The sequence below is a fragment of the Heterodontus francisci genome, chromosome 11, assembly GCF_036365525.1.
Source record: "Heterodontus francisci isolate sHetFra1 chromosome 11, sHetFra1.hap1, whole genome shotgun sequence".
In the NCBI taxonomy this organism is placed as follows: Eukaryota; Metazoa; Chordata; class Chondrichthyes; order Heterodontiformes; family Heterodontidae; genus Heterodontus; species Heterodontus francisci.
The window spans coordinates 101,213,941-101,238,200 of NC_090381.1; the positions used below are offsets into that span (position 1 = coordinate 101,213,941).

At 42.3% G+C, this 24,260-nt stretch overlaps 1 protein-coding gene across 1 annotated transcript in view; it reads right to left on the reverse strand.

The window, feature by feature from the left end:
- cp (ceruloplasmin) overlaps positions 1-24,260 on the reverse strand; it is a 58,630-nt gene that overhangs the window by 7,408 nt on the left and 26,962 nt on the right. The window contains exons 8-17 of the mRNA XM_068042612.1: positions 23,804-23,944; positions 21,204-21,424; positions 17,408-17,558; positions 14,011-14,223; positions 12,175-12,379; positions 8,964-9,103; positions 8,436-8,564; positions 7,473-7,579; positions 3,920-4,142; positions 1,504-1,643 (exon numbers count right to left, since the gene is read on the reverse strand). Coding sequence (XP_067898713.1) covers positions 1,504-1,643; positions 3,920-4,142; positions 7,473-7,579; positions 8,436-8,564; positions 8,964-9,103; positions 12,175-12,379; positions 14,011-14,223; positions 17,408-17,558; positions 21,204-21,424; positions 23,804-23,944 — 1,670 coding nt within the window. The remainder of the gene's footprint in view (positions 1-1,503; positions 1,644-3,919; positions 4,143-7,472; positions 7,580-8,435; positions 8,565-8,963; positions 9,104-12,174; positions 12,380-14,010; positions 14,224-17,407; positions 17,559-21,203; positions 21,425-23,803; positions 23,945-24,260) is intronic.

Below are 24,260 nucleotides of genomic sequence, written 5' to 3' on the forward strand. Positions count from 1 at the left end.
GAAATCAACAAGTGCATGGGAAAGGCGTCCACTGCTATGTCCACACTGGCCAAGAGAGTGTGGAAAAATGGCGCACTGACACGGAACACAAAAGTCCCAGTGTATCAAGCCTGTGTCCTCAGTACCTTGCTCTACGGCAGCAAAGCCTGGACAACGTATGTCAGCCAAGAGCGACATTTCGACTCATTCCATCTTTGCTGCCTCCAGAGAATCCTTGGCATCAGGTGGCAGGACCATATCTCCAATGCAAAAGTCCTTGAGGTGGCCAACATCCCCAGCATATATACCCTACTGAGCCAGTGGCGCTTGAGATGGCTTGGCCATGTGAGCCATATGGAAGATGGCAGGATCACCAAGGACACATTGTATAGTGAGCTCGTCACTGGTATTAGACCCACCGGCCGGCCATGTCTCCGCTTTAAAGACGTCTGCAAATGCGACATGAAGTCCTGTGACATTGACCACAAGTCATTGGAGTCAGTTGCCAGTGATCGCCAGAGCTGGCGGACAGCCATAAAGGTGGGGCTAAACAGTGGCGAGTCGAAGAGACTTAGCAGTTGGCAGGAAAAAAGACAGAAGCGCAAGGAGAGTGCCAACTGTGTAACAGCCCCGACAACCAATTTTATCTGCAGCGCCTGTGGAAGAGTCTGTCACTCTAGAATTGGCCTTCATAGCCACTCCAGGTGCTGCTTCACAAACTACTGACAATGGGCGCTTACCCATTGTCTCTCGAGACAAGGAGGCCAAAGAGACTGTGTCAGTGGTGGAGGGAGTAAATGTTGAAGGTGGTGAATGGGTTACCGATCATGCAGGATGCTTTGTCCTGGATGGTGTCGAGCTTCATGAGTGTTGTTGGAGCCACAGTCTTCCACACAAGTGGAGAGTATTCCATCACACTCCTGACTTGTGCCTTGTAGATGGTGGACAGGCTTTGGGGAGTCAGGAGGTGAATTACTTGTCGCAGAATTCCCAGCCTTTGACTTGCTCTTGTATTTATGTGGCTGCTCTAGTTAAGTTTCTGGTCAATGGTAACCCCCAGGGTATTGATAGTGGGGGATTCACCGATGGTAATGCCGTTGAATGTCAAGGGGAGATGGTTAGATTCTTTCTTGTTGTAGATTATCATTGCCTGGCTCTTGTGTGGTGCAAATGCTACCTGTCACTAATCAGCCCAAGCCTGGATATTGTCCAGGTCTTGCTGCATATGGACACAGACTGCTTCAGTATCTGAGGAGTTGCGAATGGTGCTGAACATTGTGCAATCATCAGCGAACATCCCCACTTCTGACCTTATGATGGAGAGAAGGTCATTGATGAAGCAGCTGAAGATGGTTGGGCGTAGGACACTACCCTGAGGAATCATGCCACATATATCTTGGTGGATTGATAGCTTGGTGTTTATTTTCCATGTAGGGTTAGGCCCACTTTTCTTCCAAAAGCTAATGACCAGATGAAATTCAACTTTCTGAGTTAAACACAATGAAACAACAAAACCCACTTTACCTTATAGTCAAAGCTGTGCCCATGGAAATGAACTGTGTGCATGTCTACTTCATTACCCATTCCAGTGAGATACCAAACTGCCTTTTCACCGACATACATATCCAGTCCTTGCAAGTTTCCATAGAGCTTCCCATTTATTGCTGAAAAATGAATTAAAAGTAAGACTATTATGCGAGGCTTTGTTTACATGTGAACTAAAACCCAATAACAAGCACTTCTATAGTAGACCTATTCCTTATCTCTTGTGTATAATTTTACAATGATAAATTACTATGAAAAATAGATGATTTAACACTTTACTGGAAGACAGTAGGGCAGAGTCAGCATGGATTTACGAAAGGGAAATCATGCTTGACAAATCTACTAGAGTTCTTCGAGGATGTAACTAGTAGAGTTGATGAGGGGGAGCCAGTGGATGTGGTTTATTTGGACTTTCAGAAGGCTTTCGACAAAGTCCCGCATATGAGGTTAGTGTGTAAAATTAAAGCGCATGGGATTGGGGGTAGTGTATCGCGATGGATAGAAAATTGGTTGGCGGACAGGAAACAAAGAGTAGGAATAAACGGGTCTTTTTCCGAATGGCAGGCAGTGACTAGTGGGGTACCTCAAGGATCGGTGCTAGGACCCCAGCTATTCACAATATATATGAATGATTTAGATGAGGGAACTAAATGTAATATCTCCAAATTTGCAGATGACACAAATGGGTGGGTGAGTTGTGAGGAGGATGCAGAGAGGCTTCAGGGTGATTTGGACAAGTTAAGTGAGTGGGCAAATGCATGGCAGATGCAGTATAATGTGGATAAATGTGAGGTTATCCACCTTGGTAGCAAAAACAGGAAGGCAGATTATTATCTGAACGGCTATAAACTGAGAGAAGGGAATGCCCTGCCTGGGAGGGTGGTAGAGGCAGGTTGTCTCACATCCTTTAAAAAGTACCTGGATGAGCACTTGGCACATCATAACATTCAAGGCTATGGGCCAAGTGCTGGCAAATGGGATTAGGTAGACAGGTCAGGTGTTTTAATGTATCGGTGCAGACTCAATGGGTCAAAGGGCCTCTTCTGCACTGTATTATTCTGTGATTCTGTGATTCTGTGAATATGCAACGAGACCTGGGTTTTCTCATATACCAGTCGCTGAAGGTAAGCATGCAGTTGCAACAGGCGGTAAAAAGGGCAAATCTTATGTTGGCCTTCATAGCGAGAGGATTGGAGTACAGGAGCAGGGATGTCTTGCTGCAATTATACAGGGCTTTGGTGAGGCTACACCTGGAATACTGTGTGCAGTTTTGGTCTCCTTATCTGAGGAATGTTCTTGCTCTTGAGGGAGTGCAAACCCATAGTTCTTGTTGAATGGTCCTTTCAAAAACTAGTTGTGTCCATAAAGACCATTTTAAGTTATACAACACTAAAATGAAATACTGCTGACTACAAGTCTGGTGCTGGTATTAAAGGGGGCACATGGATGAATTATGAGCATATTTGTACAACTGTGTAGTGTATTGGCTTTTTGGCTTTATTGTAATGTTTTCCCCCCTTTATTGCTATCTAGACATTTGAAAGCCTAGATTTTCCACCTCCCCCGCTTGCTCTGGGACAGGCAGAAGCAGAACACAACTCGATGCATGTTCTGCCAACTCCTCAACGCTTTACATAGAATATACAGCACAGAAACAGGCCATTCAGCCCAACTAGTCTGTGCTGGTGTTTAGATCCGCATAAGTCACCAGTGGTGAACTCGGCTGGGGAAATTCTATCATGTTTCCTCCACTTCAGCTCTTTGACACTGGAAGTTGGGCTCCCCAGTAAGGTCTGACATCTAGCATTTGGGGTCAGAAAAGTGGGTGTTAGGTTGAAGAGGGCACTGTGCAAGCACTCCCATGATGCATTGCGGCACAGGCCCCCCCTCTAGGAAAGGAAAAGGAGAAATTTAAAAGCATGTTTTTAAAAAATATATATGAATATAAAGGAATGGGGTGGGGGAGGTAGCAAGTTTGGAAAATGTAGGCCAACAAATCTATTAACAACCATGTCCATACTTCAAGAGTTCTCCTTGTTTCAGCTCAGAAAAAGCCTGCGCTGAAAGTGATGGAAAGAAAAATAATGATTGTTGGGTTCTACAGAGGAGCTCTTCAGATAAAGACAATAATCAATCTTCAGTCAATTTTTAAAACTGATTACTGTGGGACACATGCACAGAAAGACTCAACTAGTCGATAATGTTCCCCATTCAGAACAGCATACAAATACTGAAGAGAACAACAGAATACAATGCATCACCACCTCAAAATCCGTGGATCTCTTGACTGAATCCGAAAGTACATAGTGAATAGCAAAATGATGTTTGAGACTGGTGTTTGTCACCTGAATCTATGGCCCAGGCCCATCAATTGTGAATATAAGTCAGAACATACCATGCTTTTTGTTGCTCTCAATAAAATCTTCATCCATTTTATTCACTTGTTTCGGTTTGAGGCAATAAGTTTTAATATTTTCATCCAGGTACCACGACTCATTCTCATCAAAAACTAAGAACAGAAGAGCAAACTCTTGCAGCACCTTTTTCTTCAAACCAATAGTCTCGAAGAAGCTTTTGCGACATGTGACCAGAGTCCCTATCAGGCCGCTGTACATATCCTGCACCAGAGGGAAAAGGAATTGTAGAATCATAGAATTATACAGCACAGAAGGAGGCCATTTGGCCAAATGTGCCTCTGTCAGCTCATTGATAGAGCTATTCAGTTAGTTCCTGCTACTTTGCCATAGCTCTGTAAATATTTCCCTTCAAGTATTTATCCAATTTCTTTTTGAAAGTTACTGCTGAATCTGCTTCAGCAGCGCATTCCAGATCACAACAACTCACTGCATAATAAAATATTTTCCCAATCACATTATAGAAAATGTGAGAACACTACACATTTCATTTCAAACAACTGAGCTTCAATCACTAATCTATTTATGATAGATATGAAGACAATGAAGGATATTGGGATGGATTTTATGCTCTCCCCCATGGCGAGTTTGAAGGCGGGGGAGCATTTAACCAGGCGGGATGATGACAGGCGGGAACCCCGCCACCTTCCTGCCTCCACCCCAATTAAGTCTGTGGCGGAAAGGCCAAGGTGTATGGCCTTCCTGTCCCACTGCTAATTGAGGCCCTTAAGTGAGCAATTAATGCCCAATTAAGCACCTCATTCCGCTGCCGCCAGTATTAGCCCAGCCGCAGGTGCGCCTGTCACCATGCAGGGAGCACGACAAGCAAACCTGTGCGGGTTGCTTGCAGGCTCCCAGTGCCTGATCAAGGGACCTGGCATCGGGAAGGGGGGGGCCGCTGAGAGCCACACCGCTACTCTTGCTGTTGACCTCCCCTACAAACCCCTCCCCCACAACCACCACCCCATGAGACCCGTCACACCATCACTCACCTGTAGCTTGGGTCCATCGATGATCCTGGGTCTTGGGTGGGTGCAGTACTGGCAGCAGCCACTACCTCCGCAGGAGCGCTACTGAGTAAAAGAGCTGCCAGCCTCTGATTGGCTGGCAGCTCTCAGTGGTGGGACAAGCATCCCTGGGCTCCTTAATCCTGGAGAAGGCCCGCTGCTACCCAATTAAGTGCCTGCTTGGCACGTGATGCGGTAGGCCTTCCTGAAAAGAGGTGACGTGGGTCTTTTGCCGGCTCTTTAGCCGGTGGGCGAGACCCCCGTTGTCTCCGTTAAATACTGCCCATTGTGTGTAGAATGACAATTAATAGATAAGTGGCAGTAACAAACCAAAAATTCGAGTGGTTCTTAAAGCATCATAGACTGGGAGAGAAGTTCAATACTGGGATTTGCAATTCTGCTAGCTGTTTGCTTGTCCTTTACAATATGAATTCTGCATTTTTTAAAGAATAATTTTTACTTTTATGTTGTTTAATAATTGGGACTAATGTTAGATTGATGCAGCAAAGTGTAGGTAAAACTGGAATAAAAGAGAGATTAAAATTGAAGCTACAAAGCAGCAAAAATATTGTCCGCCATATGCTAGATTAATTGTTGATTTTCAAACTGAGATTGATAGATATTTATATTGATAGATATTTGTTTGTCAAAGGCATTAAGGTACATGGGGCGAAGGTAGGTATATGAAGTTAGGTCACAGATCAGCCATGATCTCATTGAATGGCAGAACAGGCTCAAGAAGCTAAATAAACTACTCCTGTTCTTATCTTTGTATATTCCTAATACAGTTTCAGACATTCTATAGTCACATGAGCAGAGATTTTGTTTTAGTCAGTTAAATGTTTGACATGTGCAAAAACTTATAAGCTTATTTTAGTGTCTCCAAAACAAGCTATTGAGAAACCTGGAACAAGGTAGAATTTCTGTTTGCCTGAAATGAGTCTACACTCTCCCTTCATAGACCACTAAAATCCAAAGAGCTTTGTAGGTTGGCATGAGCCAAGCCAAGCCAAGCTTGTCCAGGGAAAGTTATTGCTGGTGTATTAACCAACCAAAACCAACGCAGAGCATTGGCACGTTTCCCATGGCTTGTGCAGGCTTCAGGGTTAGCTGGAGTTGAGTGGGAAGGATCCTAGCTCCAATGACAGCATTACCCCTCCAGGTCTTGTCAGTGAGCCAGGTGGCTGGTCATATCATCAACAATACTGCAGAGCTGCCTGACTCAGTCTCAGATTTCTTAGTTTGTCACAATGGGTTGTCTCAGGTTAATCTGCCACCGCCAGTCAACTCCAAAGAGAATTGGTATTAATTGATTACTGGACAAGCATAAGTACAGTAGGTACCAGGAACACCATAAAATATGTCAGTGTATTGCCACCATCCTCCTGACGTCACCATGGACACACACCAACAGTGGTTCACCAGTTGTAGATGCAAGGCTTCAGCAGCTCTAGACCACTCAATCATGATAAGTATTAATCCTCAGTTACATGAATGAATGTTTTCATGTTTGGCCTGCAGGAGCTGGTGTCCCAAGTCTCAGAGTTTCTTTATCAGCTATATGGCAGACATCTGCCTTCACGGTAGTGGAAGGAACTATGCAGGGCAGCTTGTGAAGTTCCAGCCAGCTTACCTTAATGTTCGGGACATCCAGTCCAATGCCATTGATTACATAAACTTCATCTTATACTTTAGGGAAGGAGTATATAGCAGGTAACACCACATCACTTTAATTAGGATGTTACAGTACAGAAACAATCAAGACATTAAGCTCAAGTTGTCTCCACTATCTGTTCCAAATTACTTCTCCAACCAGATTCTCTGCCATTATAAATTAAAACATTTTAGTATGTACATTTGATGAATCTTATATAACACTAATTGAACTTGCATTACTCTGCACAAGGAGAATTGAGAGCAAATGCCGTATTCATATTAAGTAGGGTTAGAGAATGTAGAAGTTTGGGGGGGGGGGGGTGGTGGTGGTGGGGGTAATTGGACTCAAGCAGGGATAGTGAAGGTGGAGTGGGAGAATGAAAGTAGGAGAAAGAGGGAGAAGGATGGAGAGGAAGGAGGAGAGCAGGGAGGAGGGGAGGTGGGGGAGTAAACAGATGGGAAAGAGGGGGTAAAAAGGGGAGAGGAGGGAGGGGAAAGGAAGGGAACAGAAGGTGAGAGGGAGAAGGAGGAGAAGACATAGTCCTGACACCACCTCAGTTGAAAATAGTAAGAGAGAAGATGAGTAAATGTATCAGCAATGATCAGGTGCTGCTAAACCTGGGTTTTAAAACTCTTTGTAGATTATAGAAGGAATGAATATAAAGGAGTAAGAAGCTCCACAGCTTTCAGGTCCTGGGAAGAATTGATTAGAAAACGGAGCCAGAGGTTTTCTCTTCAACACATACGGATGAAGGAGAAGGACAAATGTGTAAAGCAATATATTTGGAAGGAGACAAGAAAGTTCAAAGGGGCAATGACTACAGACAGTTAGTGTTGGTCAGTTTATCTTAATTATGTACTCTTGCTGTACCTTAATTGGATCTACATTTGAGTAATATATCCATGGAATGCAATGAGATTCCTCATCTTCAGGACCAGACCTACTAGGAATCTTCCAAATATATGTTTCTGTCTCACCTATAAATAAAGTAAGTTTAATTATGTACTGACTCACTTTATAGAGCAATTTCTACTCATACTTTCTTTTAAAAAATGCATGTTTCCAATAGTTTGTCAGTATAATCCTCTGCCAATTCCAGCTTTTAATGTGCACTTTTCCAACACCAGAGCGATGCCATGGCTTCTCCTTCCTGCATTGCATTTTGCAAAGTGTAACATCACAGATGCTGACTTGCAGTCTACAATGGTCATTTTGTAGTGCTTTATCTATGATAGTGGTACTATGAAGAATTAAGTTTAAAGGAACACCCTAGACCTAAATTAAACATGTTCCAATAGCGAATTATGGGAGTAAGTTGAGGCATTAGGAAGACCATGTACCCATATATGACCACTAGGAAGATCAGGAAGATACTAAATTATTATGGCATTACATCACAGTGCGTACGAACAAAGAACAATTTACTCTTGAGTTCACTGTAAATATTTGGAGAGCTGGTTTACATTGGCTCTTTGATACCCATTCTCATTACTGTTTCTGAAGCTAATTTGCAAGTGATGTGATGTCCTGACACCATAACTGTAAATAACTACTTGCAACAGGAAGCAAGAGTCTGGAATCCGAACAGCTGAAGACTGTGTTTACATTCTGGTCAGGAATCTGTGGTTTGGGTTGAACCCAAGCTCTGATCCATCACCAACTTTGGAGGTCTGACTCTCTAGTTCCAAGCGCAATTGGCATCAGATTTGGTGAGTAAAAGGAAACTTTACCATTGTGGATATCAGGTTCATGCCATAGAACTCTCAAAGGGATTCAGAAGACACTATGACAGAATAGGCTGTTGCCAGAGGGGTAAGGAACAACTGGCTTTACCTGGTAGAGTATATTTAACTGTAGCACTGTCTGTTTTCACTCCTTGCGCATGAATAGAATAGGGCCTTGTGGCTAGATTCTTGAATACAATTTTGAGTTTATCACCGACTTTTGCCTGAAGCAGTGGGCCTGGGGGAGGAGGGAAGAAACAAATGTCAAAATGTATTTTTGACAATACAAGCAGAATCTATCAGTCCATTCTGATGCATGAGCAAACAAGACCCAAATTACAAATTTCAGGCACAACATTCATGTCAAAATTAAATTGATGATATAAGGATGAATTAAGAAAATGGTATGCTGACATGAGACTGAATATTAACATATTAATAGATGGGGGACATTACTGGTGCAGAATGGTTACTATATTTTCCTAGATAATACCAATCATTTCACTGGAAACATTTCAATGAAATAAGGAGTCATATAAATGTAGGCGTCAATATCATAATGGCATAGAGTGTCATAGATTATAATAAATTAGCAATCACCCAACAACAAAATTTATTAAATAAACATGCAGAATACCTTGAATTTCCAGATGTTTTTCTTTTGTGGTTCTCTCCTTCTGTTTAGTAAATGTCTTATCAGTATATTCCCGATAGACAACTTTCTTGTACTTAGAACCAATGGTATGGTTTCCTTGCACTACATAAGGCTCGCCAGGACTAAAGTTGGAAGCACAAAAATGCCCATATTAATAAAACTAAATAATGTGCTTCCAAGTGATCGAATTGAGGTAGCTTTGGGTCCAATTCTGGGGTAAGTAGGGTATCTGTTGTATGTCGGACAAGAGATCTGTAGAGGCTATGACTGAGAATTTTCAACCAATTAGTGGAATGGAGTGTGAGGGTAAATGAGAGAACTTAAGCTCATCTTTTGCTTCATGTATCCTATCCTGCACATGACTCGCTCATCTATTACCTCTGTGCTTGCTGACCTACATTGGCTCCCGGTCCAACAACACCTTAAATTTAAAATTTTCATCCTCCTGTATAAATCCCTTCATAGCCTCGCCTCTCCCTATCTGAGTATCCTTATTCAATAACTCAGTGCTCCTCTCAATTTGGCCTCATGTGTCATCTCCACTCCCTCTACTCCACTATTGGCAGCCAAGCCTTCAACTGTCTAGAACCTATGCTCTTGAACCCCTTCCCTAAATCTATGTGCTTTTTCATTTCCCACTTGTGCTTTAAGACTCTCCTTCAATGCCACCTCTCTGACCAAGCTTTTAATCACCCCTCATAAATATTTACTTCTTTGCCTCAGTGTGAAGCACCTTGGGGCAATTTTCTACTATGAAGGTGCTATAAAAATGCAAGATGATGTTGTTTTTGTTGCCTCCAACTGATGGTTTACAGTTTTACAATACCATTTATTTTTTTTAAATCAATTTAGTCTTTCCTGTGGCTTAAGAAATGTATCCATTAGTAACTGAGCTATGCAGATCATCAGGAGGGTCCCAGGTTTGATCCTCAGTCTGTGCTGTGTTAGCTGATTGGCAATAGGGATGTTGCAATTGGCCTCAGCAATCCAGGATAAGAAAAAGGAAAATCGATGTGGATTCTCACTCCTGATTGCTATCCAGTAATCCCTGTTAAAAGTGCATTTGATGATGGCGTCAAGTCAAAGGCAGGTTTGGGCTTGTCTGTGATCCTCTTTGCAGTTGAATGGACCTCCAGCAGCCACTGTGAAAGCTCAGGCATGAATAGTGACCACTTGACCTGAGTGAGGCACTGAAATGTGACTAACTCCGTATTGAAGAAAGAAGCAAAAGCCAGGAGGGCAGGAGAAAATTGACGAGAGAGATATAATCAATGATAAAGCTTTTTATCCTTCATCAGCTCATTGCATTCCAAAATCGTTATGAACCTTCTTATCCCCCTTCATTTTGCTTCAGCTAGCTGACCCAGCCTACTGCTAGGTAAAGAAACATATCCTCATTAAAGGCCTGCTCAGGTCTGCAAATGAAACCCGACCCGAGCCCGAGTCCTTTCATTTTTTTCCCGCACCCGACCCAACCTGACCCGACCCGACCACCGGTAGGTTGTACTCTACCTTGGATGGAATTGCTCACTGCAGACTAGTGCGGAGTGTTTCCCGCCTTGACGTTTTGGCTGTCACTGTGTTCGACCCAGCCCGGCCCAACCTGACCCGACCCTGAATGCTGGACCCGCAAGAGCGACCCAACCCGACCCAAGCCCGACAAGTCATCGGGTCCCATCGGATTGGGTTCGGGTAGCCGTGCTCTAATCCTCATTAGCAATGAGGCTATGTGTTCCTTATCTGGAAGTTGATGATTGCAGAGGTCTCTGTTATTTGAAGTTGACGTTGTATACTGACAAATGTGACTTGTGATTTATCAGGATTTCCACAATAATTTAATAGATATTATTATGTGCAGTACAATCACAGTATTATTGAGATAGCTACACTCAGCTTTAAAAAGTAGCAATTGACTTTAACATGTCTGGAAGACCATTGTTCTGAATCAACTTCTTTAAAAACTTAATTCTTCAGGGAGCTGAATTCCTATGTGTTATTTTTAGTGCATTGATTAATGAGTTTGTGACCAATTCCTGCACGCAATATTTTAGCATAGATATAACCTATTTGTTTTCCATGAGTTAACTAGTCTGTTAAGATAGCACACAGGAATTTCAATCCTCCAAGAGACTGGGTTGTATAGTTGATTAGAATAATAACCTTTGATTTCTGGCTTCAAATCCAGCCTACACTAATAGAAAACAATCTCTCTATTGGCTCTCTGAATCAAAGAGAAGTTAGCTTAGGCAGTTTAAATCTATTTTCTAGTGTGTTATGGTCAAGTGTATAGAGATTTTCTTTATTCAATATTACTTCAATCAGCTTTGCAATTGCACTTAGAAATGGCAGAAGGATGGTTGATCTTGGAAATGTCACATCAGCAGTTTTTTTTTTGAAGTTAGGTCAGTGTAGAAAAAGGCTTGACTTTACACTGATCTCATGCTATACCTATCCAGGTATGCTGCTATCAATGGTGTTAAACATGGACAGGAGGGAGGGCAAAGCAGCACAATTTAGAGGTTCAAAACAAAAAATAAGTTATTATAATTTTGTGATGTAACATAATACAACAATATGTATATCAGTATAATAAAAGCAAAATACTGCGGATGCTGGAAATCTGAAACAAAAACAAGAAATGCTGGAATCACTCAGCAGGTCTGGCAGCATCTGTGGAAAGAGAAGCAGAGTTAACGTTTCGGGTCAGTGACCCTTCATCGGAAGGGTCCGAAGAAGGGTCACTGACCCGAAACGTTAACTCTGCTTCTCTTTCCACAGATGCTGCCAGACCTGCTGAGTGATTCCAGCAATATGTATATCAGAATCACAGAGCTCAGAAGGAGGTACTTTGGCCCATTGTGCTTGATCTTTGAAAGAGCTATCCAATTAGTCTCACTCCTCTGCTCATTCCCCATAGCCCTGTAAATGTTTCCTTTTCAGGTATTTATCCAATTCCCTTTTGAAAGTTACTCTTGGATCTGCTTCCACCACCCTTTCAGGTAGTGCATTCCAGATCACAACAACTCACTGCATAAAGAAATTCACCTCATCTGCCTCCTCATTCTTTTGGTAATTATCCTGAATCTCTGTCATCTGGTTACCATTTCTATTGCCAATAGCAGACACCCCACTTAGCAGTATGTCCGTTAAGTGACTTGTCCTGCATTCACATATTTATTTTTTTAGGAATTACCTTTCTCCATGAATGTGGTGCCTTTCCAGTTCCCACGCCCTTGAAGGTGAATAATCCCATTCAATTTCAACAGCTGCAATGTAATATTTCTTTTCATGGTAAGGAAAATCAGGTAATTGAAAACTGGAGGGTTTCTTCACTGTGTAAAACTGCTTCATTCCTCCAGCATAGTGATCTGTTGTCTTGCAGACTACTTCAAATACTCCTGCACAAAACAGCGCAACAGAATATGGATCAAATCATTCAGAGGATACTTTGAAGATGTAATAAAACAAGGACACAGTAGCCAAGTATGATCTGATTGGAAAACTACGAAGTTTGATCAGAATGTCCTCTGACTTTCATTGATCATAAAGTCCTCCAGTTGCAGCATCCAATTGTTTCTTCAGTGATTATGGAGTTTTTGCCTCTACCAGTTTATCTGGGAGTCTATTCCACACAGCTATTACTGTCAAAGGGTAACCTTGACTTTGGGCGATAGTGTAAAACCATCAATAGCAACAAGAAAGGGAGGAATTAGTGAGCATGTGAGGGCTTGGGATGAAGGGAAAGGGGTTGAGGAGGAACAGGATCAAGGAGGGGAGATATCAGGAGGTGTTGGTAGGAAGGAAAGCAGCTTGGGAGGTGCTGGGAGCAAAGAATTGTAGAAAAAGCAAAAGGGATCAGATAAAGTGAGAGGAGGTGTGAAGGCAGCTCCTGCAACCTAAAATCAGAGCTTTCCCTGCATTTTCTGCCAAAGAATGTGACCATGGCAATATCTTTCACTACCATGCCACTCATCATCTCCCACCCTAAAGAAAAGTAAGTGAACAGAAGCAGAAGAGCAAGACAGAGAAAAGTCAGCAATACAATCACAACACACAGGTAAGAGATAGACCATATCCTCCATTTACCATGATCAATGCTATGGAGGGATCTATTGGTTATTATAACATATAGATTAATAGCTGGTAATGTGGTCAGGGTAATAGTTCAATATTGGGGCCCATGGCCTGCATTCTTGCATTTCATTGTCAGAAGCAGTTGGCTGAAATACAAAATTAGAAACTGGGAAATTTAGATGAAAGAACGGGACACCACTATGCGGGATATCACCAAGATTGAATAGCATAGCAATGAAGGGCAAATAAATCAGTAGCAGTGATTAAATTATATCAAATTTGGGTTTGAAAATTCTGGTAGACTGGTATGTATGTGGCTGCCAAGCAAGGCCAAGATCTGGTACAGCTTGGTTAATAATTATTGTTGAGGCTGACTGAAGACCAACAGCCACTATTCTGAGTTACCAGAAGGTGTCTGACGCTCATAGAATCGCACCCCACTGGCACAGAGTCAAAGACTTCAAGGAGAGAAGTGGAATGGAGGAGGATAGGCAAAAAGAGAGAATGGAAATTAATTCAAAAAAGACTGTAAGTTGTAAGAAAAAAGAGAAGAGTGTGGGAAGTAATGTGTTGGAAGCTTTGAAATCCCAGAAAGAACAAATTTGAGTAGGAGACTTTGCAATGAGCCCTGGTCAACACAGTGAAGATGCACAGAGGAGAAGGAGGAGGAGCACACAAAAAAAAACATAATCTAAGCGTAGAAATGAAAGAGAGCAATGATCTTAGTAGTCACAATAAAGTGGACAGAGACAAGAAAGGTTGCAAAAGTGAGGTAGCCATCCAGGTTCATTGAGATACTTGGGTTTTTCTCTGCCTTGGAAAGAGGATTAGACCTTTCCAACCATACCAGGAACAGTTTCTTTTTAATTTTTTTAAAAAGGGACTTATGAATATCTTTATTAAAAGTGCCATCTACAAAATCAAATATATACATTCTGAATACATATTGCTCTACCTGCATTGTCAGTTTCCATGATAGCTGTGACTGTAACATGTGGGAACAGATTAACTGTATCCCTTCTGGTTCCTTTGCTGAGGAATGTGTTACCCTGGAAGTAAATCCCATGGATATCAACTTCAGACCCTAAACCAATCATATGCCAAGCCACTGTATTTCCTTTCCGCATCTCCAGGCCTGGTTGATTGCCGTACATGTATCCATTGATTGCTAAAATCACATTCCAAAGAGGAAAATGAGAAAGCTTCTTTAAAAAAGGGAATATTTTTCAGTCCATTCTTATATCAAAATCATTACACAAAACACAACAAAAGTTACATTGTACAATAAAGTGCAAGAATATTTATTTGCTTATATCAAGTTATTTGTCACATTTTCCTCCTACGCCACATTGAATGCCCCATTCATAATCTTAGAAGGTAAGCATCTGGCCTTCTCTCTAACAATCCATTAAATCCATTCTCTCTAACAATCCATCTAACAAGTGTTGCAAAAATGAACTTCCTGATTTTATCGCCTTCCCAGTGGGAAAGTGCCAGCGAGTTATTATGAGCTGGAATGCACTGCCTAAAAAGGTAAAGGAAGCAGATTCAAACTTTCAAAAGGGAATTGGATATATACTTGAAAAAGAAACATTTGCAGAGCTTTGGGGAAAGAGGAGTGGATTGGGGATAATTGGATAGCACTTTCAAAGAGCATGCATACAATGGGCCAAATGGTCTCCTGTGCTGTATGGCTCTATTAGACTCTAATTGGGCAGAATGACTGAGATAAGGAATTCAGTACATGGAACAAATCCATATACTGCCATTCCAAAGCACTGCATGTCTGACCACGAATAGTCTGTGCATCAAGACACAATCAGCAGCAACATAATGAAATTAATTAATTTCATAAATGAAAACAATCTTTAAAATGAGTTCTGGAACACTAAACTTGTAACCAATTTTTAAGCATGACTTCACATATATGAATATTTTTATTCTAAATTATAATGTAAAATATTCAATTCAGTAGCTTAAAAATGGTGAGGACTGGCCGTCTAATATTCAAGGATACAAAGTGTTCATAAAAGTTAGGGAAGGGAAAAAGGGAGGTGGGGTGACAGTACTGATTAGAGAAGACATTGTAGTGTTGGAAAGAAGGGATATCCTTGAGGGGGAAAAGACAGAATCCATTTGGTCAAGTTGAGAAGCAAAAAGGGGATGATCACACTACTGGAAGTATTCTATAAGCCTCCAAATAGTAAAAGAGAGAAATAGAAGAGTAAATCTGCAGGGAAATGACAGAGATGTGCAAGAATCATAGAGTGGTGATATTGTGGTGGGGGTGGGGGGGATCTTTAATTACCTAAACATCGATTGGGATAATGTTAGAGTAAAGGGTAAGGAGGGGGAGGAATTTCTGAAATGTGTTCAGAAGAACTTCCTTGACCAGTATCTTCTCAGTCCAACTAGGAAGGAGGCACTGCTGGATCTGGTGCTGGGGAATGAGGTGGGCCAAGTGGACCAAGTGTCTGTGGGAGAACATTTGGGTAAGAGTGAACATTGTATCATAAGGTTTAGATAAACAATGGAGAAGACCAAGGAACAATCTAAAGTAGAACTTCTAAATTGGAAGAGGGCTAACTTCAATGTGATGAGAGGAGTTCTAGCCAGAGTAAAATGGAACCAAAGATTGACAGGAAAAACTGCAACTGAGCAATGGGTGATCTTTAAGGAAGAGAAATTTCGGGTACTGGCTAGGTACATGCTTAGAATGGATAAGTCACCTGGTCCGGATGGCTTGCATCCCAGGTTGCTAAAAGATGTGCGAGTGGATATAGCAGAAGGGCTTGCCATAATCTTCCAACCTTTCCAAAGATAGAGGGGGGGGGGGGGTGCCAAAGGATTGGAGATTGGAAAATGTGACACCCTTATTCAAGAAAGAGTGTAAGGACATTCCTGGTGGCTACAGGCTGGTCAGTTTAACATCAGTAGTGGTAAGGTTTAAGAAACAATAATCAGGGGAAAAATCAACAGGCACGAGGAGAGGTTTGAGTTTATTTAGGATAGCCAGCATGGATTTGTAAAAGGCAGATCGTACTTGACTAATAGATTTTTTTGATGAAGTAACAAAGATATTTGGTGAAAGGAATGCAGTGGATGTTGTCTATATGGATTTTAAGAAAGCTTTTGACAAAGTACCACATAAAAGGCTAGTTACCAAAATTGAGGCCCATGGAATAGGAGGGTTAGCATCAGCTTGGTTAAAACATTGGCTCAAGGACAGAAAACAGTGAGTTGTGAAAAATGGTTGTTTTTCAGACTGGAGGATGGCAGACAGTGGTGTTCCCCAAGATTCAGTGCTGGGACCACTGCTTTTTTGATATATATAAATGACTTGGATATTGGAATTCAGAGTAAAATTTCAAAATTTGCCAATGACACCAAACTTAGAGGACTGGCAGACAGTGAGGATTATACCAATCAGCTGCAACAGGATATAGATAAGCTAGCAGAATGAGCAGACAAGTGGCAGATGGAATTTAATACAGATAAGTGTGAGGTAATGCATTTTAGCAAAAGGCATAAGGAGAGGCAATACAGACTAAATAGTACTGTTCTAAAGAGTGTGCAGGGACAGAGGGACCGGGCGGTGCATGAGCATAGATCTGCAAAGGTGGCAGGGCATATTGAGAGAGTATTTAGCAAAGCATATGGGATCTTGGGCTTCACAAATAGAGGTATTGAGTACAAAAGCAGGGACATTATGCTGAACATTTATAAAGCACTGGTTCGGCCACAACTAGAGTACTGCGTCCGGTTCTGAGCACCACACTTTAGGAAGGATGTGAGAGTCCTTGAAAGGGTGCACAGAGATTTACCAGAATGGTTCCTGGGATGAGTGAATTTAGCTACAAGGTTAGGTTGGAGAAGCTGGGGTTGTTCTCCTTGGAGCAAAGGAGATTGAGGAAAGATTTGATAGATGTATATAAGATTTTGACAGCTTTGGATAGGGTTGACAAAGAAAAGCTATTCCCATTAGCTGATGGTACAAGGATGAGGGGACACATATTTAAAGTTTTGGGCAACAGTTGCAGGGGAATGTGAGGAAGAACTTTTTATGCAGTGAGTGGCAATGACCTGGAACTCGCTGTCTATGAGGGTGGTGAAAGCGGAGACGATGAATAATTTCAAAAGGAAATTAGATGGACACTTGAGGGAAATAAACTTGCAGAGCTACAGGGATACAGCCAGGGACTGGAACTGATTGGATTGCTCTGTGGAGTGCCGGCATGGACTCAATGGGTTGAATGGCCTCCTTCTGTGCCATTATGACTCTATGGCTCTATGACAGATTGGTAGGGATATCACCAGCCATTTCTATGGTGATCAGCTTATCAGAGACTTACAGTGCATTTTGTTCGACTCTTGGAAATCTTCATCTTCTTTATCTACAGCTTTGGGCTTAGTTGTAAACCTGTTAATATTGTCATCTAAATACCAACTGAGATTCTCGTCAAACACAGTCGCTAGCAAATAGAATTCCTTGTCCACATTTTTCTGTGAAAAATATATAACATTTAAAGTCAGACCAATGAAATGAAAAGCATTTCATTAAAGAATAATGTATTATTTCCTTTGTATTGAAAGTCACACCTTCCGCCGAGCTCTCAACACCAGGCTTACGAATTACAAAAACTTGCACAAAATGATGTCTCACACAACAGACATTAAAACAAATTGATAAATTCAAGTTTCAGAATGGTGAGATGGAGTTCTGATTTCCTCCTTTCCTATTTTCATTTTTATTATTGTGATAAGATGTACCACTCTAGTGACCTGAGCACAACATGTAGGCTGACACTCCAGTACACTACTGAGGGAGTGCTGCAGTGTCGGAGCTGTCATCTTTCAGATGCGATGTTAAACAGAGGACTGATGCTTTAGCACACAGACAGGCAGGGGAAACATGACATTCTTGGGTATATTTCGAAGATCTATATATAAAATAACAGAAAGAAAGACTGCATTAAAATAGTGCCTTTCATCATCTTGGGACATCCAAAAATGCTTTACAAACAATGATGTATTTTTGAAGTGTAATCACCATAGTAACACTTCAATTTGCTCACAGCAAAGTCCCACATATAGTAATGTGATAGTGTCTAATCTGGATTTTTTTTTAGTGATGTTGTTTGAGGGATAAATATTGTCTAGTACACCAGGAAGAACACCCTTACACTTCTTCGAAATAATGTCATGAGATTTTTTTACGTCCAGCTGAAAAGGCCGATGGGGCCTTTGTTTAACATCGCATCTGAATGATGGCAGCTCCGACACTGCAGCACTCCCTCAGTAGTGCACTGGAGTGTCAGCCTACATGTTGTGCTCAGGTCACTAGAGTGGGACTTGAACTCAACAACCTTCGGATTCAGAGGTGAGTGTTACTAACTGAGCCACGGCTGCAAACTTACAAGCCTCACAATTTATTTGACCAGAATTTAGATAACCTGTTTCGACTTCCACCCTGGGGTGGAATTTAATAGGCCCCTGGCAGGCCGGCTAGGAGGTGGGGCGGCCCGTAGAATTGCGAGGGAAGGTGGGAAGGGCGGAGGGCCGTAGCACCACAATTAAATAGGGGGTGGAAAAGTTCGAAGATAGTCTTCCCGCCCAGAGGGCAATTGAGGCCCTTAAGTGGCCAATCACGAGCCCCTTAAGGGCTTCTTCTCACCGCTGCTGGAATTAAACCAGCAGTGGGAGGGGCCTCTGCCATGTCGGGAGGTTGCCCAGTAAAACAAGGCAGCTTCCCTGCAGGCTTAGGGATGAGGCCTCCTCCGTGGGAAATCTGTCGCCAACAGAGGATCGAGGGAGGCAAAGGTTGCCCCTACATTAACGCCCCACCCCCTGCCCTCATCATCCACTCGCCAACCACCCCCCCTCCCCCCTCCCCCCACTCATTGCTGGGGCCTGCTGGACTGGCCCCAGTGACTCTGCCTCACTCCCCTGATGTCTGGGGCTCCAGCACTGCTGCTGGGCCCAGGCCTCCTGCAGTACTGGCAGTGGCCACCGCTCCCAGTGGCACTGCTGATACTACTGGGTTGCCAGCCCTCTGATTAGCCAGCAGCTCTTGGAGGTGGGATCCCTATTCTTAAAGGGATGGAGACCATAGTGCCACGCAGTTATTTGCCCAAGCTCCGTTAAATCACACCAGAGGGGCTCCGAAGGATAAAGGTGGGGTTCCCCTTGCCTTTGTGACCCGACGCCAGGAGTCCTGTCAGCTCAACTAAATTCAGCCCCTGGTGTTACAAGCCAGTCTCTCAACTGTACTGCTCTATCCAGAGGAATGGAGTAGTACATGTTTGCTTGCAATTTCAGGAGTTAGGAGCCAGCAGAAGTGCTGTGGTATCCTCCTGATGATCTAAAAGGCACATTACTATAACATGCTTTAACTCTGCCCCTCCTTGTTCAGGCTGCATCTTGCTGTGTGCAAAATGGTTGATGCATTGTTCCATGTAACAGTGTTCACTGCCTTTCAAAGTAACTGTACGTGAAGCTTTTTACGATGTCCCTTGAGAGATGTGAGAAAACAAGCAAATCTTCCTTTTATTTCTTTAAGCACACTGAGATCTTAAATATAAATGAAGCCATCAGCACATACATTTTTGTAACTATCAAACCTGGGGGTGCCATGGACTCTTTGTTACCTGGCACAGTGTTCTCAGTGCAGATTTTATATCAGAGTGAATCATACCCATTTCTTTCGATTTTTAGTCAGCGCAATGTCTGATATGTAGAATCTGATCACCACACTGAAGAATCTCTAAACTCAATGACTGAGAACTCCACATAAAGTGGTTTCCATTTGGCTGGAGTTTAACCAACTAAAACCCTGCAGCTTACCAGCAGATAGCATTGGTAAAATTCTTGTGGATTGTTTGAATGGGTTGAATTTTTAAGGCATTGGCATACAAAGTGATCTGGAGCCAATTAAAGAAAAAAAAACTTGCATTTCTTTTGGGCCTCATTATCTCGAGAGACAATGGATACGCGCCTGGAGGTGGTCATTTAAATATCACCTTTCACAACCATTGGATTTCTCAAAGCGTTTTACAGCCAATGAAATACTTTTTGAAGTGTAGTCACTGTTGTAATGCAGGGAACATGGCAGCCAGTATGTGCACAGCAAGATCCCACAAAGAGCAATGTGATAATGACCAGGTAATCTGTTTTTAGTGATGTTGATTGAGGAAGGTAATAAAAAGACTGTCCACAATCTCAGTGTCCTATTGAACCTGAGCTGAGCTTCTGACTCCATGTACACTGCATAACAAAGATATCCACTTTAATACTATACGAATATATGCAAAGGAATCAAAAGTAGATGGGAGTGTGGAATTCGAGACACAAACAGATCAGCCATGATCTTGTTGAATGGCAGAGCAGGCTAGAGGGGCCAAATGGCCTATTTCTGCTCTTAATTCGTATGATTGTTTGAATAAATATTGGCCAGGACACCAGGAATACCTTTCCTGCTTTTCTTTGAAATAGTGTCATGGGATCTTTTCCCAAACAAGCAGATGGGGCCTCAGATTAACACTCATCCCACACACAGCACCTCTAACAGTGCAGCACTCCCTCAGTACTGCACTGAAGTGTCAGCCTTAATATTCTGTGTTCAAGCGCTGGAGTGAGACTTGAGCCTAAAACCTTTGCAGCTCACAGGCAAGACTAGTCTTACCAACTTAGCCTAAGCTGACAAGTGGAAAGAATTCTACTCCTAATGGACAGGTCTCTCTTTGAAGGTTTCATCAATGAACCCAATTGGCTAGTCAATCATCAGTAGTGTCCTAGTGGACTGCAGACTTGCCAAGGAAGATCAACGCAGTTTCAATCTCCCACTATCAAATACATCTTCCAAGCGCCAACTCCATTCCAAAGAGTTTTGGTTGCACCATTTGTCAGAATGCTTGCATTTATATGGCACCTGATCATGTCAAAATGTTTTAAAGTGCAGTACAGATTCAATTATTTTGGAATGTAACAACTGTAGTCATGATAAATGTACAGCAAATTGGAGAAACTTTGTTACGGAATAAAAATGAAACATTTCCTATATATGTATTCAATTCCAGTTATTGTCACTCTTCAACAGTATTGTGGGTAAATCCCAGGCTTAACAGAGGATCACCGATAAACTTACTGTACCTGTTTCCCCAGAACGTTTAGGGTGTTCTTTTTGCACACAATGAGAGGCCCAACCAGGCCAGAGCTGCTGTCCTTAATGGGGTCCACTGCAGAGTAATAGAGCCAAGTCAGGCAGTTTGGATCATTCTCGCTGGGGCCAAAATCTTTTGGAATTTTCCATTCATAAATAAATGTATGACCAGGGTGGACATGAGGGGATCGAACAGGCTGGCCCACAAATTCTGTTGGATACATTTGAATTTCAAGACCTTTAACATACTTAATTCTTTTATCTGCAGACATTTAAAACATGTTCGACAACAAGAGTAACAACAACTTGTATTTATGTGGCGCCTTCAATGTAGAAACATGTCCTAAAGTGCTTCACTGAAGCCTATTCAAACAAAAATGGTTGCCAAGCCAACAAGGTAGGATGAGCAAAGGTTTGTTCAAAGAAGGAGGTTTTAAGGAGGGTCTCAAAGTGGAAAGGCAGAGGAGCTTAGAGAGAAATTTTCAGACATTGGGGATTAGACTGCTGAAAGCAAAGCCACCAATGGGGGGGGGGGCGGGTGAATGGAAGAGAGATACACAAACATCTAGAGTCAGAGGAACAGAGAGTTCTAGGGGGAGTTCAGGGCTGGTGGAGGTTACAGGGATCGGGTTAGGGATTTAAGTACAAGGATGAGAATTTTAAATTGGAGGGGTTGGAGGACTAGGAGCCAATCCAGGTCAGAAGGGCCAGCGGTGAGAGGTAAATATGATAAGACATAGGCAGCAGAGTTTTGCATGAGCTAGTTTACAGAAAGTGAAAGATGAGCATTGGAATAGTCAAGTCTGGAGGTGACAAAGGTATGAATGAGGGTTTCAGTTGAGACAGTTGGGGAGAAGAGTGATGTTATTAAAGTGTGTATCTTTGTTATGGAGAGTATATGGAGTCAGAAGCTCAGCCCTGGTTCAATAGGATACTGAGGTTGTGGACAGTCTGATTCAGTTTGAGATAATTTCCAAGGAGTGGGGGTTGGAATGGATGGCAAGGATACAAAACTTAGGGGCATGCAGAAGACAATGGCTTCAGTCTTCCCAGAGTTTAACTAAAGGATTTTTTAGCTTATCTACAACTAATGGAGGATATTCTGAGAGATGGTGGAGTGGTACAGCTGGCTGCAGCCAGCATAGATGTGAAAGCTGACCACGTGTCTTTGGATATTGTTGCCAAGGCATAGTATGTAAATGAGGAAGAGAGGGGGCCAAAGATAAATCCTGAGGGACTTTTGAAGTAACACTGTGAAGGTGGGAAGAGAAGCTATTGCTGGAGATGCTCTTGTTATGTTCAGATACGCAGGGTATTCCCACTGGACAATGGGCAAAAGATGTTGGAAGTGGATGGTTGTTCGTTCATGTCAAATGTTGCAGAGAGGTCGAAGAGGACAAGGAAGAATATTATAATTCAATCACAATGTTTCAAAATACAGAATCTTGACTGAATCCCATACTTTTTGATGACTTTAAGACATTCCCACCCTAAGCACAATTTAGTCCCCTCCCTAGATGAACTGAACCTTCAAACTGGGCTCAGCCAAACCAGTTTGATATAATATCCTTATATGGATATCTGCAAAGATATTTATTTCCCAGATTCTAGAAAGAAAAAAGGTTTAATTTTTCAAACTATAAAATGTTAAGATTTACTTTGGGCAGCTTTCTAAAGCTAGGAACCCCACATCCTTGTCTACCCTTGCCCATTCCTGTCAGTCGTTTCACTGACCTGGGACGAGTGGGGGGAGAAAATATCTGGGAGAAATTCTGTTGCATCTCCACCTTGCTGCACATGCAAACCCTGCCCCCACTCAACCCATCCACCCCACCTCCCCATGTCTTGCCCTCTGGACTTTGCAGCATATGATATATCAATGGATGTATTGAACTTAAATTACATCCTCCAATATTCTTCCTTTCACTATGCTGTACTCTAAGGGTGCTCTTAGTTACAGTTATCACTGTACCAAAGCTGATGGAGGGAGTCGCTTGAATTTTTTTTGTTTGTGCGATCACTGTCAGAGCAATGTATTATGCAGGTAAGGTGAGCCAAAATCTCATTCTAAATGTCATAGAGAACACGGGTTGCCTTCACCCCCTCCCTCCAAGGCCCACTGGAACAAAACTCTCCAGAGGAGGCCATTGAGGGCGCCTCTCAAATGTACTAATGGCCCAAGGCTGGAAGATTGTCCAAAGTCAGGGGTGCATTTTTGGGTTAGGCAAGTGGTCCTGCCCTGCTGGCAATGTGTCCCAATTCAACAGAAGGGGGAAATTAAGGAAACAAATCTGCCCCAAAACTGTCACCTGTACCATGCGTTCCCACTGAGCTGAATTGACATAACTTAGATCAGAAGTTCGAAGTCCCACAAAAACTGCATTTCTGTTCAATTTGGGACAGATCCAGGTTTTGAAGTTTATTTCCCCTTCTCTAAATTATCTACTTTTTCTTTTTTTCTATTTGTGAATGTTTAAACAGTACGCTTGCCCATTTCCCTGTGGCTCTGGTCAGTTATACAGTGGTAATGCCCTTAAGGTCAAAATGCAAAAAATAGTTTTGACAGATAAATGTTTTCAGGCTGATTTACTTAATATGTTAGTTTGATAGTTGGCTCCCTCGTTATCTTTCTCATAGGAGACTCCATGAGGTTGGATGCTGTAAGTTTGGCTCGCATTGTTCCAAAATGTCACCTTGATCGTATCTCCAACTTCTGCTTTAATGACAGGTCCTACAGAGCAAAATGCGATCACAGTTAATATTTCCTTCCTGCCGATTACATGGTTAAAACAGCCGAGTGCAGTTATCTCACTAATTTAACTTGGAGGTCACTGAGAACATAAGGAAGACTTGGTAAAATTATGCTTCTTCACGCAAAGGATGAAATTCCAGTCAATGACTATGGGAGAATGTTAATGCTTTGCTTTTGTCTGTTGTATCCCATTCATTTTCAACAGCCAAGTCATGAAAAAACTGGCTACCAGCTCATTCCTGTGTCCAGTGATGTCCCTAAGCTTCAAAAACAGCGTTGGGTTCAAGTCTCCATT